The 16,399-nt window shown below is 41.4% G+C and overlaps 1 protein-coding gene across 1 annotated transcript; it reads right to left on the bottom strand.

The window, feature by feature from the left end:
* Nucleotides 1-13,231: 13,231 nt before the first annotated feature.
* On the bottom strand, nucleotides 13,232-13,765 carry LOC127103208 (AP-4 complex subunit mu-like). The gene has a single exon (XM_051040479.1). It carries the CDS (start codon nucleotides 13,763-13,765, stop codon nucleotides 13,232-13,234), a length of 534 nt encoding a protein of 177 aa, XP_050896436.1.
* Nucleotides 13,766-16,399: the final 2,634 nt, after the last annotated feature.

Here is a 16,399-nt window from a genome sequence, read left to right on the forward strand (position 1 = left end):
AATCATGTCGATGCCCCACATTGAGAAAGGCCAAGGTGACGTCAAAACATTTAGCAGGGTCGGAGGCACGTGTACCTTGTCGGCATAGATTTGGCATTTATGACATTTTCTAGCATAATTGAAACAGTCGGATTCCATGGTCAACCAGTAATAACCAGCTCTCAAAATCTTCTTGGCCATGGCGTGCCCGTTGGCATGAGTTCCAAAGGATCCTTCATGAATCTCCTTGATCAACAGGTCTGCTTCACGTCCATCCACGCATCTGAGCAGAATCATGTCGTGATTTCTCTTGTACAACACACCATTGCTCAAGAAGAATTTGGATGCTAACTTCCTCAATGTTTTCTTGTCAAGGGTTGTGGCATCTGTTGGATATTCTTGATTTTGCAAAAAGCATTTGATGTCGTGAAACCAGGGTTTACCATCGGCTTCCTCTTCAACTGACTGGCAGTAGGCAGGCTCAATTTTCCGCTCGATCTGAATGAGATGTGCTTCATTATGGAATCTGACTTGGTACATTGAAGCCAACATAGCCAAAGTATCAGCAATTTGATTCTCAGTTCTCGGGATATGACGGAAAGTGATTTCGTCAAAGTATTTTATTAATTCCATGACATAGGCACGATATGGGATCAACTTGGTATCACGGGTTTCCCATTCGCCCTTGACTTGGTATATCACCAAGGCTGAGTCTCCACATACTTCGAGGATTTTGATTCGGAGATCAATGGCTGCTTCAATGCCTAGGATGCACGCCTCATATTCTGCTATATTGTTCGTGCAATCAAAACACAACCTTGCTGTGAAAGGAGTGTATCCACCATTTGGATTCAACAGGACAGCTCCTACGCCATGCCCCATGTAGTTGGAGGAACCATCAAACATGAGCTTCCACCGAGATCCGGGTTCAGGTCCTTCATCAAGTCCTGGGATTTCACAGTCTTTCACTACCATAATGTCTTCATCCGGGAAGTCAAACTTCAACGACTGGTAATCTTCAACGGGCTGGTTTGCCAAGTAATCAGACAACACACTTCCTTTGATGGCTTTCTGAGACACATATTGGATGTCATACTCGGATAGTAACATCTGCCAACGGGCGAGTCTTCCAGTCAAAGCAGGCTTTTCAAAGATGTACTTTATTAGATCCATTTTTGAGATCAACAAAGTAGTGTGGCAAATCATGTATTGTCTTAAACGACGAGCGGCCCATGCTAAAGCACAACAAGTTTTCTCCAAGAGTGAATATCGGGTCTCACAATCGGTAAATCTCTTACTTAGATAGTAGATAGCATGTTCCTTTCGACCGGTTTCGTCATGTTGTCCCAACACACATCCCATTGACTTTTCAAGCACAGTTAAGTACATAAAGAGTGGTCTCCCCTGAACAGGTGGAATTAGAATAGGGGGCTCTTGCAGGTATTGTCCGATTTTCTCAAAAGCCATTTGGCAGTCAGAATTCCATTCAACTGCTTGATCTTTTCGAAGCAATTTGAAGATAGGCTCACATGTGGCCGTCATATGTGAGATAAACCTTGAGATATAATTCAAACGTCCCAGGAAGCCTCTAACCTCTCGCTCGGTGCGTGGAGCAGGCATCTCTTGTATAGCTCGGACTTTGTCAGGATCTACCTCAATTCCTCGTTGACTAACAATGAAACCAAGCAACTTTTCGGATCGGACACCGAAGGTGCATTTAGCAGGATTCAGTCGTAGTCGAAATTTCCGAAGACGCTCAAACAGCTTCTGCAAATGGTCTATGTGATCCTCTTCGCTTTGGGACTTTGCAATCATATCATCCACATAAACCTCAATTTCCTTGTGCATCATGTCATGGAAAAGAGTGACCATTGCTCTTTGGTAAGTTGCCCCAGCATTTTTGAGACCGAATGGCATTACCTTGTAGCAAAATGTTCCCCAAGGGGTGATGAATATGGTCTTTTCCATGTCTTCTGGATCCATCTTGATTTGATTATAACCCGAGAATGCGTCCATAAAGGAGAAGACTGCGAACTTAGCAGTGTTGTCTACCAGAGTGTCAATATGTGGCAGGGGGAAGTCGTCCTTTGGACTAGCTTTGTTTAGATCCCTATAATCAACACACATCCTGACCTTGCCATCCTTTTTGGGTACTGGCACAATGTTGGCTACCCATTGAGGGTACTTTGCAACTGCTAGAAAACCGGCATCAAATTGACGTTTCACCTCGTCACAAATCTTTAGAGCCATGTCGGGTCTTGCTCTTCGGAGCTTCTGCTTCACTGGCGGACAATCTGGCTGTAGTGGTAGCTTGTGGACGACAATGTCAGTATCTAAACCTGGCATATCCTGATACGACCAAGCAAATACATCTACATACTCATGTAGCAACTTGATCAATCTTTCTTTGATGCTTGCCTCAAGTGTAGTCCCGACTTTGACCTCTTTCTTGTCTTCCTCAGTGCCAAGGTTGATTGTTTCCACTGGTTCTTGATGTGGCTGAAGGGCCTTTGACTCGTGCTCGAGCATCCTTTCCAGTTCTTCAGGGAAATCACAATCTTCCTCACTCTCCTCTTCCGCTTGGTAGATGGGGAGTTCAAAATTATAGGAAGTAGCGGGGTCATCGAATTCAACTGGTTTATTGATTATTCTGCATGTTTTTTTAATGATGGGTTTTTTAGAAAAATGGAAATAAAATGCAAAAGAAGTAAAAAATATTTTTGTAGTTTTTGAAAGGATTGCCATTTTAAGAAAAACAACAGATAAATGAACGACAAGAATTTGAACAAAAGCTCTTTATTTGTCATAATGATTTTTCGAAATTCAAAAGGGGCCCTACAAATGATCCATTAGCCTTGGGCAGAGCTAAGGATTTTCAAAAACACACAAAGGAAAACAACAATTACTTTGACACAGGAAAAACTTCTGGAATCTCAACCGCTTCCCAGTTTGTCAAAGCTGCTTCACACCGGTATATCAGATTCGATGTTTCTCCATCTTCAGTGTCATCTTCCACTGCACCAACTTGTTCTCCATGGATAAATCCTTTGCTCAGGAAAACTTCTTGAATGCTCCGCACACGGTCCTTTGCAGGGACCAGGGCTCCTCCATTAGTAGAAGGCTTGTACCCCAAACCGAAACGGTCATTTTTCTCATTGACGTTGATAACTTGCCCCCAACCTGCAGGGCCTCCACTTTCAACTGCTGATTTTGCACTCTTCAAAGAAGCGAATGACAAACCAGCTTTCTCAACAGGATCCTTAACCTCTTCAAGTGTGGCATTGGATATTTCAAGGGCTTGAAAGGAGGTTTCTAAGGCATCCTCATCAGCCTCAATATAACGGAAAGAGGAGAGTTGACTGATGATAAAGTCCTCTTCACCTGAGACAATAACGAGCTTGTTATCGACAACGAACTTCATCTTTTGATGTAAAGTAGAAGTTACTGCCCCAGCGGCATGTATCCATGGGCGTCCCAAAAGGCAACTATAAGCTGGATTTATGTCCATGACTTGGAAATTGATGGGGAATACATGCGGTCCAATCTGTATCGGTAACTCTACCTCCCCAACCACTGTCCTTCGTGAACCATCAAATGCTTTCACCACAAGCACACTAGGTTTCAACTCTGAACCTTGGTAGGACAATTTAGCGAGTGCCCTCTTTGGTAGAACATTTAGGGATGATCCAGTGTCAACTAAAACTCTGGCCAGAGCATCTTCTTGACATTTTATGGACACATGCAAAGCACGATTGTGATTCTTCCCCTCTTTGGGCAGCTCTTCATTACTGAAACTTAAAGTGTTACAGGCTGTGATATTGGCGACCACTCCATCGAATTGGCCGACCGTTATATCTTGGGTAACATGAGCCTGGGCAAGCACTTTTAGTAGAGCTTCCCTATGAGCTTCGGAATTCAGAAGCAAGGACAAGATAGATATCTTTGATGGTGTTTGATGTAATTGATCAACTATCTTGTAGTCAGATTTCTTTATTATTCTTAGGAACTCACTTGCTTCATCTGTTTGCACAGCCGGCTGTGCCCCTCCCTGTTCTGGGGTAGGATTTACATTTGCAGCTCCCCTTGTTGGCTCTTGAGGGTTGACATTAACATTGGGAGTATAAATCCGACCACTACGGGTCATCCTGCTTGTTCCTGCGATATTGGTGATGTCGGTGTCAACATTCTCCAAAACTTCCTTACTTTCAACAATTTTGGGTTTTCCATCTACCAACCCATCCACCATTGTTATGTCGTACTTCCAGGGTACCGTCTTGGTACTTTCAAAAGGAAATGGGGTAGGCATACAAACTACCACGGGTGACGGATGAACAACGCCTCTTCTGTGATAAGTCACCTCAAACGGTTCTGGTATATTGAAGACAGGTTCAATGACTGAAATTTCCTCATTTATTGTTGGACCAGAAATTTGTAAAACCCCTTGATTCATCAAATTCTGAATGTCATTTCGTACCACTTTACATCCTTTCGGCTGAATGGCACATTCCTCACAACTATCGTGACAAGTATCAATCAATCTAGCCCTCACCAATCCTGCATGAAGCGCTAGCAATGGAGTTTTGACATCTTCCACATTCTTGATTACACACACATCAGAAGCATCTTCGACGGCATTAACATCACCATGTGCTGGCAAAGGGTTGTTCTTGACATTGGGTCCGACGTCTCGAAACGACAGAATCTTCTTTTCAACCAGGTCTCGCACAATATGCTTTAAAGCATAACATCCTTCTAAATCATGTCCAGGGGCACCCCCATGGAAAGGACAATGAGCATCTGGATTGTACCATGGAGGTAAAGGATTTGGTGGAGGACCCAAAGATCTGGGCGTCACTAAACCTTTCTGTAGCAATGACGGGTACAATTCAGTGTATGTCATAGGGATTGAAGCAAACGGAACTCTACTTCTCTGTACCCTATTTTGATTTTGAGGATTTTGCGGACGAGGAGCCTGTGCCCTTGGCTGTTGATAAGCAGGTGGCGCGGGCGCTTGCTGGTATATCGACGCTTGTTGAGCAGGAACAGATTGATAAACTGAAGCTTGTGGTTGATTAAAATTTGGTGTGACAGCTGCCACATATGGTTGTTGAACATATTGGACTGGGTAAGCTGGTTGTTGTTGAGAAAATTGGTGTTGTTTCTTCCATGAATGACTTCTTCTTTGGCTGGTTGACACTGCATTCGTATCCCCCTCCTTCTTTCTTTGAAATCCTCCAGGAAACTTTTTGGCATTACTACCAGATGTTTCAGAGGTAGTCGTCATCTTTCCATTCTTTAATCCAAGTTCGACCTTTATGCCTACAGCGACCAGGTCGGAGAAACTTGCAGATACGCTACTTACCATTCTTTCATAGAACACAGGTTTAACTGTATCCATGAACCAATCCGCTAATTCCTTCTCAGCCAGAGGTGGTTCGACTTGCGAGGCCACTTCCCTCCATCGTTGCGCATACTCCTTAAAAGACTCCTTGTCTTTTTGGGACATGCTGAGCAGTTGTCTCCTATCTGGGGCCATATCCATGTTATACTTGTAGTGTTGGATGAAGGCATCAGATAAGTCCTGGAAACACCGAATCCTACTCTGATCCAGGCTTAGGTACCACTTGGAGGGAGCGCCCCTCAAGCTGTCTTGAAAGCAATGTATCATGAGTTTGTCGTCCTCCACATGCGCAGCCATTTTTCGATAATACATGATGAGATGACTTTTAGGGCACGAATGGCCCTCATACCTGTCGAAATCCGGGGTCTTGAATTTTGCAGGAATCACAAGACCGGACACTAGGCACATCTCCTTAGCGGTAGCACCGAAAACTTGATCGCCTTCCATTGCCCTCAATCTCTTCTCAAGCAGCTGGTAGTTCTCCTTCATCCCTCTTAGGTCCTCCTGCCTTTCCTCATCTTCATCTGAAAAGTCGGGAGCGTGTTGTTGGTCCTCAAAGTAGGGTTGCACGTGCGCACGGACGAGAGGAGGTGCGAACGTGTGGACCACAGGATGATTTTCATTTATGGTCGGTAGAGGGGCCGTCTGCTGAGCGGATGGTGCAAAACCAGGCGCACCTTCAACTGTAGGCGTGAAACCAGGAGGTAAACCATAGGTTGGCCAGGTTGTTGGTACCGCCCTCGCAGGTTGGGGTTCAATCGATGGGCCTGCGACTTCAGAAACAACCGTTGTTTGGGTGTCAAGCTTTGCCCTGATAACTTGTAATATCTCCATGACCTGCCCCATGTTTCCACGCAGGTCTTCGAGCTCTGAGCTCACTCGCTCCAATTCATGCTCTTGATCTGCCATTCTTTGACGAGCTCTGGCACGAGTATTGTATTGGTGTTGAAAATTCAGCGTGAAACTGGAGGAAGAAAGGACAGAATGAGACTCTATTTTTTTTTGAAAATGTATGAATGCATGTATGGATGCATTTGTTTGCAAAACCCTTAGTTATCTTTATTATTTATTCAAGCAACGTTAGAGAATAACATGTAATAATTGAGAACTAAAATGACAACTTCCATTAATCAAAATCAGATTCAAATACAAAGAGATTTAACTTCAAGTACACACGATTTGAATACAAAAATTTAAACACCAACAATTCAAATTCAAGTACAAGTAAACTTAAGTTCTGTCTCAGCTCTTATGATCGTAGCCAGATCTGTGGTGAGCTCATTCATCATCTTCTTGATAAACTTGACGAAATTGAAAACTTGAGGAGGCGTGTTTTCTGGACACATACACCAATCCGCTTCCTGGAGTTTTTCTGGAAGTTCCAACATGTTGAGGTTAACAAACCTAGCCAAGTTGCGGAACTTGCCGTTCCATTCAACATAGAGCTCTTGGAGTTCCTTGATGACCTTTTGATCTTCATCTAAGGTTGCTCTAGCTTCTCTGTACAACCTCTTCCAGTACACACAATCGTTCTTCAGGAGTAAGTAGGCCGCGTCACCTTCTTGGCTCTCCAAAACTGCGAACCTCCTAGTAGCTTCTTCTAACTGGTACCTGAGATGATGACAGTTTCTTTCAGCTTCTTCCCTTTGGAGGATCTCGCGAGACAACTTTTCCTCGCACTTCTTCAGAGCGTCCCTTAAGTCACGGATCTGTGCCTCAAAGTCAAGCTTAATTTCCTTTTTATCCATAAGAGATTTATCCAACAATCTCCCTAGCTCACAGATCCTATACTCAGCTTTATTGAGCTCCTCCTTCCGGGTTCGGATCACTGATGTGGAACCCAATAAGATATGATCAAGATCATCTTTCTGGTCTTCCAAAAGCCTAGCTCTCTTGTTGCTATCCTCAAGTTCTTGGGCTTTTCCCTTACGTTCCTCTTTCAAATTCTGATTTTCCAAGATAACTCGGTTCATCTGAATTCGTAATTCGGCATTCTCCACTTCGAGCTCTTTAACCTTAGTAACGAGTTTCTCCATGTCCTCAGGGAGTATGGGCTCGGGCTCAGGAGTTTTAGGAAAAGCTGGAGCCTTTAAGATATATGGCAACTGGATTTTCTCAACTCTTTCTTTCACCCATCGCGTGTAAGGTTCTTTGGCAAGAATGTTTCTCTTTCCAAACTCTTTACCCATTCTTACAACCTTTAACCAAGCCTTTCGTACTGCTCTTACATCAGGATTGCTTGCTTGGATGTCAGAGAGCACAAATGGCTGTAAGTCCTTTGCGTCAGGAGGACCATCCATGGGGTAACCGTGTTGTAATCGAGATAGCATAGGGTTATAGTTGATGCAACCCTTGGTGCCCAACAACGGTACATTAGGAAATTCCCCACAGCTGACTATAATGTCTGGGGTTTCCCACTCTCGGATATACCATCTGATGGAACTTGCGGTGAGAGATGCTAATTTCTGAGGAGACTTAAGTTCTTTTGCCACAAAAGGACCTTCTTCGGGCATGTGTTGCATGAACCAAGTGTAAAGCAACGGAGCACAACACAACAACACTCCACCCCTCTTTTCATGTCGAGTGTGAAGGGCATAGTAAATATCAGCTAAGAGAAATGGTACTGGATTGCCAGAGAGAAAGACTTCTATGGCCACTTGATCCACAAATTTTTCAACATTTGGGAATAACACAATCCCATGGATCAATAAAGCCACCACAACATAGAATGCATTCCAATTTCCACTTTTCTTGAACTTTAGAGCTAAATCCTCCAAAAACATCGCGGCAAAACCTTTGCAACCCCCTTTTTCAGCCCAATTGTCTCGAACAGTCGGGACATTGATACTTAGGGCCGAAGCTATCTTCTTTGGGCCCATATCTTCTTCGAGCTTTGGAAACGGATTAAAATCTTTCAACTTGAGTCCCACGATCCTCTCAACTTCTTCCAAAGTAGGAGGTAGCTGGAAATCAACGAATGTGAAACAACGCAGAGGGGGATCATAATATTGTGCCAGAGAGCTGATAATTCCATAGTCAACTTTCTTATTTAGCAGGCTCAAAATTTTCCCATAGCTCTTTCCAAAATCATCACGTCTGCTGAGAGACAAATCAGAGATCAAACCCTTCAGACTATCCAACTTAGGTTCCTTGTACTTGAGCGTGAAAGTGTGTCTCACTGAAGTTGTCATTTTCAAGTTCTCAATTCCTGAAACAAATAAGAGGTAACTAAGAGTTTGCTTTTTATGATGTTGATGCAATGTATGAATGTGATGCATTTTTTGTATAGGTTCAATGGGCTTAAGGCATGGATAAGTCTGATTGCTTTGTATAGAACATGGTTCTCACCGGGTATGGTCTAAGTTTTTTTGAAAAAGTTCCTAGAGTCATGGATCCATTAGACTGTTTGCTACCTGCGGCAACTTACTTGCCGGGCATCAACTCCATCTAAAGAATCTACTCTAAGTGAGGTTCTCGTATCGATCCAACGAGAAATACATCTCGCAGACCCACACTACGCGACCATCTTTCCTAGTTGGGCAAAGAACTAAGGTTCTACAAATGGTTCTCAGAGTCATGGATCCTAAAGAAAATATCGAAGCTTACGGCAACTTACTTGCCGAGCGACAACATCCTCTCAAGAATCTACTCTAAGTGAGGTTCTCGTACCGACCCAACGAGAAATACATCTCGCGGACCCGCACTACTCAACCTCGTCCTATCTTATGTTTTTACTCGAGACTCGGGTAAAAATCCTTTCCCACAAGGTTTGTAATCAGATTATCCAAGCACAAAACCATAATCGAACCAATACAGCAGATTCATATCAATATGACAGTAGAGATAGTAAAAACAGTAAAGAAAAGCCACATAGGTAAACAAGCAAAGGCACACAAACGACCTAACTAGGCTTGACTCACTTAGGGATGTTGATGTCCCCAGCAGAGTCGCCATCTGTCGCACCTCGAAAAAAATAAGGATACGACCTCAAAGCGAAGCGCGACCGCACGCTCGCAATGATGGACTGAACAGAGTCGCCACCGAACTTTATTTATTCCTAAAAAGGAAAGGGGAAATATCGATAAAACCCAAGACAAAAGAAAGGATAAGATATGGTCATCGCAACCAATATCAGGGTTCGGGAGTCGATTACGCAAGGGGAAGGTATTAGCACCCCTCACGTCTGTTGTACTCAACGGGAACCATTAGGTCAGTTGTGTGCGTTAATGTTAGTTTGAAATTTTAGGCTTTTCAGTTATTAGGTGGGAAAGAATGAATATAAGAGAGAAGAAATGTTTTTGGATTTTTGACGAAGGACTAAACCTAAGTTTTTTTATTAGTGGGCCTGACAAGATTTATAAATCCTGCTCCTACGTATCTCAAAAGAGAAATCAAGGCTTACGTAGTTCTGGGTAGAAAAATGTTTGTTTGTTGGTCGATTTTAGCGAAAGTTATACTGTATTAATCGACGCAAAACATTGTTTTACCCAAAACAGATGAGGAGTGGACGCATACCACACATCGAACGGATTTATAAATCTACATTCGGAAAAGCGTCACTTATCTCTACTCAACAATCGTGGCCGAAACATTGTTTTGTATCATCTTAAGACAATACACCTTTCATTTATGAAAAAGATTTTTGATTAGTCGCATGGCGCCGAGAAAAGGGTTTGATTGGTTGGATGTATTTTGAGTGATGGCGAGAACTTGGATGAGCGAGATATACATCTCGAATCCTAGCCTCAGGAGTGCATGGTATACACCATGTTCCATTTCCATCTTTATTGAAAAAGTATTAAGGTAGGAATTAGGTATTTTGAAGTTTGAAAGACGAGTACTTGTGACCTACAAGCTCTTACAGCTTGGGTCTAATACTCGGGACCACGTCTGGACATTCCACCCAGGCAGTCTGTTTCTTTCCAATATTGCTAAGAAAATGATTCGAGTATTTATGAATGTTTTGGAGGGAAGACGAATATTTATGGCTTGCAAGCTCTTACAGCTTGAGCCTAATATTCGGGATTACAACTGGATATTCCCTCCAGGTAATCTTTTTCTTCCAACTTTATTAAGAAGATGGTTTGAGATGTTTACGGGTGTTTTGGAGAGAAGATGAATATTTATGGCTTGCAAGCTCTTACAGCTTGAGCCTAATATTCGGGATTACGACTGGACATTCCATCCAGGTAACCTTTTTCTTCCAACTTTTATTAAGAAAATGATTTGAGATAACTGCAGGTGTTTTGGAGAGAAGACGAATATTTATGGCTTGCAAGCTCTTACAGCTTGAGCCTAATATTCGGGATTACAACTGGACATTACATCCAGGTAACCTTCTTCTTCACGTTTTTTTTAAAAAAATGATTTGAATATTAAAGCGTTAAAGAGAAGACGAATATTTATGGCTTGCAAGCTCTTACAGCTTGAGCCTAATATTCGGGATTACGACTGGACATTCCATCCAGGTAACCTTTTTCTTCCAATTTTTATATAGAAGATGATTTGAATATTAGAGTATTAAAGAGAAGACGAATATTAACGGCTTGCAAGCTCTTACAGCTTGAGCCTAATACTCGGGATTACGACTGGACATTCCATCCAGGTAACCTTTTTCTTCTCATTTTATTTAGAAAATGATTTGAATATTAAATTAAAACAATTAAAGTACCGAGGTTTGAAATTATTGAAAGTTTAGTTGATGTTGCTTACGAGCTCATTGTAAGAAAGCCCAAGAGTAAGCTATGTGAGGTTGACGGCGATGCTTAAAAAGCAATCGACTTACAAGGGTATGAAAAAATGGGCTCGATATTGAATCGAGAAAAGAAACGATTTTTATAGTTTTAAAATGGTTTTGCATGCATGATGAAATTAAAGAAAACAAATTTGTTATTAAATGATGAAGCTATGATTACGGGATAAATTACGCTAAAACATAAGCATGAGAAAAATGAATGATAAAAGGAAAGAAATGCCCTATGTGGGTATCGAACCCAATACCAAGGGGAAGATGAAATTACTTTCCGTCCACTGGACCACAAGCTGTTAACTGTTGAGTAAACAGCGATCCAAACCTATAAACAAAACTAAAAAAGAAAAAAGAAACAAAATAAACCAAACTAAAAAAAAAGGAATGGACTTGGGGAAAGAAGGCCCAACGGTCACTTGGACTGGGGCGGTTCATTAACCCAAGAGACCCCAAATGGGTCGGATTCTGCGAAACCTTTCCTCTTTCCATGGGAAGACGCGTTAGCAGGCAAAATCTTTCCATTCTAACAGTCACATGTGGGGAACCTAGTAAAGCCTTTGGGGAAAACGAAAAAACAGTAGACCATTGGGCAGTGGGAAAGGCATTGATTACTTTTGGCCTTTAAAGATTTGTTTTGGAAACAAACACAAGACTGAATACGAAGCAACTTGCTTCGCCTCATCTTCTCCTATCTCAGCTTACAACTACCCCCAACATAGAACAAAATAAAGCTCTAACAGTACCCAACCCTAAGTATTAAGACGAAAAGGAAAAGGAAAGAACTGGAACGATGAAAAGGAAAGAAACTGTACCGGATCGGAATGTCTCAAGGGTGAACGAGTAGGTACGTCCCGTTTCCGCTTTCTTGTCGTCGAAAGAAGAACTTTAGGGTTTCTTCTTCTCCGTTTTTTCAAATCCGCCTCCCTTTCTCAATTTTTCTCTTCTTCTGATTAGGGTTTTTTGTGTTTGGTATCTTTTAATGCTGCCTCCGATTTGTTTCGAATCCCTCACTGATTTCTTCTTTTTGACTATTTATCCTCTTCAAATTAGGGTTTACAGGATGGCACATGGAGCTCAAAAGAGTATCCTGCAAAACCCCCTTCTGGATGGTCAGGTTTTGGGTACCCCTAATCGATGCTTGGGTTGGAACAGGTAAACTGGGTTTATGATTTCTTCTACGTTTTTGTCCTTAATCCCAAATTGGGAAATTTCTGGATTTCTACAGTTTGGTAATTAATTTGTGTTTGTGTTGTTTTTTTAACCGCAGTGAAATGGTGAAGAACTGTGTGTTGTGTTCTCCGAAGGTTGGTGAATCAGTGTTACCCTTTGTTGGTCCCAAGCCTGCCAAAGGTTCCTCAATCTTTACCGTGGGTAACAAGTAAATCTCTGCTGTAAATTTCTTGACATTTGAAAAAAAAAAAAAGTAATGTGGCGCTTCTGAATTATTGGAACAGGATTGTATTAATCTGTGATTGTGCTTGATGCTTGCAGGGCCTGGCCAATCGAAAGGCTGTTGAAAAGCTTAATGGTATGCTGTTGGATGATATGCAAGTTTACGCGAGACCATTCCTTCGCAAGTAAAAGAGACCGGCCACACGATCGAGCTGAGGCAAATTCCTCCAACATCAGGTACACCAGCTTCTTATCTGAACCTATACTTCTGAATCGCATGAGATTTTGCATATTTTCACATTTGAAAACCCCTACTCGTAGGTTCTGCATCATTGTAAAAATACTGATTTTCTTCCTTAATTTATTTTCAATGCAGTAACCTCCAGAGGATGACCATGAGAACCCCCTGTTGGATGCATATGATGATTCTATCTAACCTTCAATCAACAATATACCAATATTCAACAGTCGACGTCGTTTGCAGTTGGTTTCAGTCCAAGAACCGAATAATCAAACTTTCCAATATGTCAAGGATGAGGTAAGTTTCTACTGGTTTGTAATTCTTCCTAAGTTTCTGCTGGTTTGTAATTTCTCCTCATGTATCTTGTACAGAAAGAAATATCCACTGCTTCAAAGATGGATTTGTCATGAGAAAATGCCAGTGGCACAATTGAAACAGGACGGGCACATCCTGTATTCCGGCGAAAACGTCAACTTTGCTCGTAAGGTATGTTCAGATCCACCAACAACCTTTTTATTCCCCACTTCAGTCTTCTATTTGCTTTCCTTGAAATCAGTTGTGTGTCCAACCGCTTGACACGAGCTGTAAATGCAGGAAGTGGCATTTGTACAAGAACAGTGTTGGCATTGATGTTTGAGTCGAATTCCGCTCGCACTTCAATGGTCACTTCAGCCTTGAGTGGTCCTGTTTCTTCAATCAAAGTACTAATACGAAAGGGTGTCTTAAATGCTTGAGTGATACGATAATTCATGACAGGAAATTCACCACCTCCATAATCACTTATTCCTATACTCAGGTCCTCATCGAGTGCAAGTCGAATCTCCGGGTTACTAGTAAGATAACTCTTCATTTGAATGGTTCCATCAATCTCACTAGTAAGTATATATCCCCTAGAATCGAATGTGACACTAATTTTCTCAATTACATCAACAAAGATCTCATCCCTCTTCCTACCACCAGGTTCATTAGTAACGACAGATTTTGTAATAGCTGTACCCGACATTCGCTTGCTCCCGTGCATAAAAATGGAAGTGGGACCAAGGGGCATCTGTGCATTCTTAATCACAATTTGCAAATTTGTTCTGGTTTGGTGTGTTTCTTTTGCAGGTTATGGTTGGTGTGGAGGAAAGTTGTTGGGGATTGTTGGTTGTTGCTGCTTTTGTTTTTCTTGTGGAATTTGGAGGAACCAAACTAATTCAAGAAGTTAAGGTGAGTTTATTCTTGATGTTGTTATGTTCTTTCCAATTTTCTGTTGTGGCTTTTGTAACCGAAACATGGACGGTTGTGACGTGCTGGAAAACAGGGTTATGATGAAATGGCTATTTTTGTGCGTATTATGCAGGAAGTTGAAGATCCGATGGCTTTTTCCAATATTCTTACATTTGGACTCAAGTAGTTTGCAAACTTTGTCGGTGGGGTTGGGAGGACATCCCAAGCCAAAAGCGTACGCTCCAATGGACAAAGAAGGAAGCCTGCAACATATGTCAAGAAGGAGCCTGAGATCCAGTTGGATTCTAGTAAGAAGAGGGCTTAAACTCCACCAAGTGGCACTTTGTATTGAACTCGGTTTAGTTTAAGAGAAAAAAAAGTTGTTGCCAATGCCTTGCTTTCTTCCATTATTGGTTGTATGAAGTGTTTGTAGGATAAAGCTTTCAAGCTGTTAAGATTTGTACTGTTCTGAATTATTCCTCTATGATGAATGTATCCTAAAGTTCTGCAATATATTATATGGTGAACTAGTGTCGTTAGATGGTGAACCCATGTTGATGTATCTTGAAACATGTATTTATGCCTAAGCTTTCTTTGCAAATGCTTCTAGACTAAAGGGACATACCCATGCTCTTGCAGAACTGTTGCCAATGAATTTAATCCAGCATAGATAAAATCAGTTTGAGGATGGGTCCTGTTACCCGTTATAAATACATGCACACCATTCATGAGTTCAAATCCAGCTACAACCTGGTCTCTTCTTCACATTTTATTGCCTCATTGCATCTCTCAACTCAAATACTTCTTCGAATTGACCTACCACTCCATAAACATTTGACATTAACACATAATTTCCACAATGACCCGGCTTAATTTCAATCACCATACTTGCTGCAATCTCAGCCAAGTATGTATCTTTGTGGATACGGCATGCTGCTATGCTCCAATCACATAAGAATCTATATGAAACTGATACATTGTAATTGATGTTAAATTCCCCGCTTGAATTGCATGACTAGTTAAATTGTAAAAATAAAAAAATAAAAAAATAAAAAAAAAACAATTCAGATCCATTAGTATTCAATTTCCAAAATCGGCTACAACACAACCAACAAATTATTCAATGCTAAAAGCTTGGACTCAACAGCAAAATATTTGGCCATCGCCCACAATCCATAACTTTTCTCCAGTTTCTGAAACTGGTTGAGGAAGATCCATGTCATCATGACACAAGGAGCAATCCTGACACAATAGACAGGGAATCCGGTGTAAAATTTGAAGGGTCTTCCTGCTTTGAAGGTTTTGACAGCACAGTCAAGAGAGCCAGTGTAGATATTTCAGCATCAGGTTGCATCTTCTGAATTTGAGTCTTCACATAATTGAAGGGTAGACTGCAAGCTGCTGCGAAAAAATCCAGATTCACTACTAGCACCAACCATAGTAGGCATTTCACCCTGACCAAACAGTATCCCTGAAGAACTTAAAACCTTGATCATAAGATGCAAGCATTCTCACATTCAATGCCATGGCTCTTACTATAGCAGGCCCATCACCAACCTTACCAACACTTATTTTGTACTTTTTCTTTCTCCAATGATTTACACTTCTCCTTTTCCTTCTCTTTCACTTTACCTTTTATGTTCATATACTTAATCATCCTTCTTCACCTTCAGTTCTGGCCGTGTTTCCACTTTTCTAGAAACTGAATTCAAAGCATTTACGACCAGCTCAAGTCGCATTATCTGGAAATGCGGGTGGTGACAAGTCTAAACGAAACAAGTCGGTAGATAGATTCATGACCAGATGAAATGATCATGAGGAGAAAAGAAAATGAATGATCGATGGGAAAAGAAAAAAAATAAAAAATTCAGGGCCAAAATCGGGGTATGACAAAAGCATATGTAAATTAAAACAATAAATTAATTAATGAACCTGGAAAAATACTAGAATTCTGGATTTTATCTCCTAGCTTCGATGCTCGAACACTCCACCACAAGTCGGTTGGATTTGTTCTTCACAATTCTCGATCAGATAGGAAAGTAAAAAAAACAAGGAAATAAAAATACTATGATCTAACGTAAGGTTAGATCCAGTAAAATTACACAATAATTTCCGGTGTAGAAACTATCGTGAGAAAATAAATTGTTTGCTTCGGAAATTAAACTAGAAAAGAAAAGAAAATAAGATGCTTGAAAATTTAGAGTGCTGGAAAATTATAATGCTGGAAAGATATTGCTGGAAAAATTGCACGGAGAAGAGAGATCAAGAGAGAAGCTTTAATTGGCTTTTGTGAGGTCTATTTATATTCACCTCTCAAAATAACCGTTTCCTAGAATGGGTCTTTAGTGTCATTCCAAACGTCTACGAGTGCAGGAGAAAATTTAGGGGAAGCCGTCCACTCCGTTACGCACGTAAAGCCTAAAATATA

This window comes from Lathyrus oleraceus, chromosome 7 (genome assembly GCF_024323335.1).
Source record: "Lathyrus oleraceus cultivar Zhongwan6 chromosome 7, CAAS_Psat_ZW6_1.0, whole genome shotgun sequence".
NCBI lineage: Eukaryota > Viridiplantae > Streptophyta > Magnoliopsida > Fabales > Fabaceae > Lathyrus > Lathyrus oleraceus.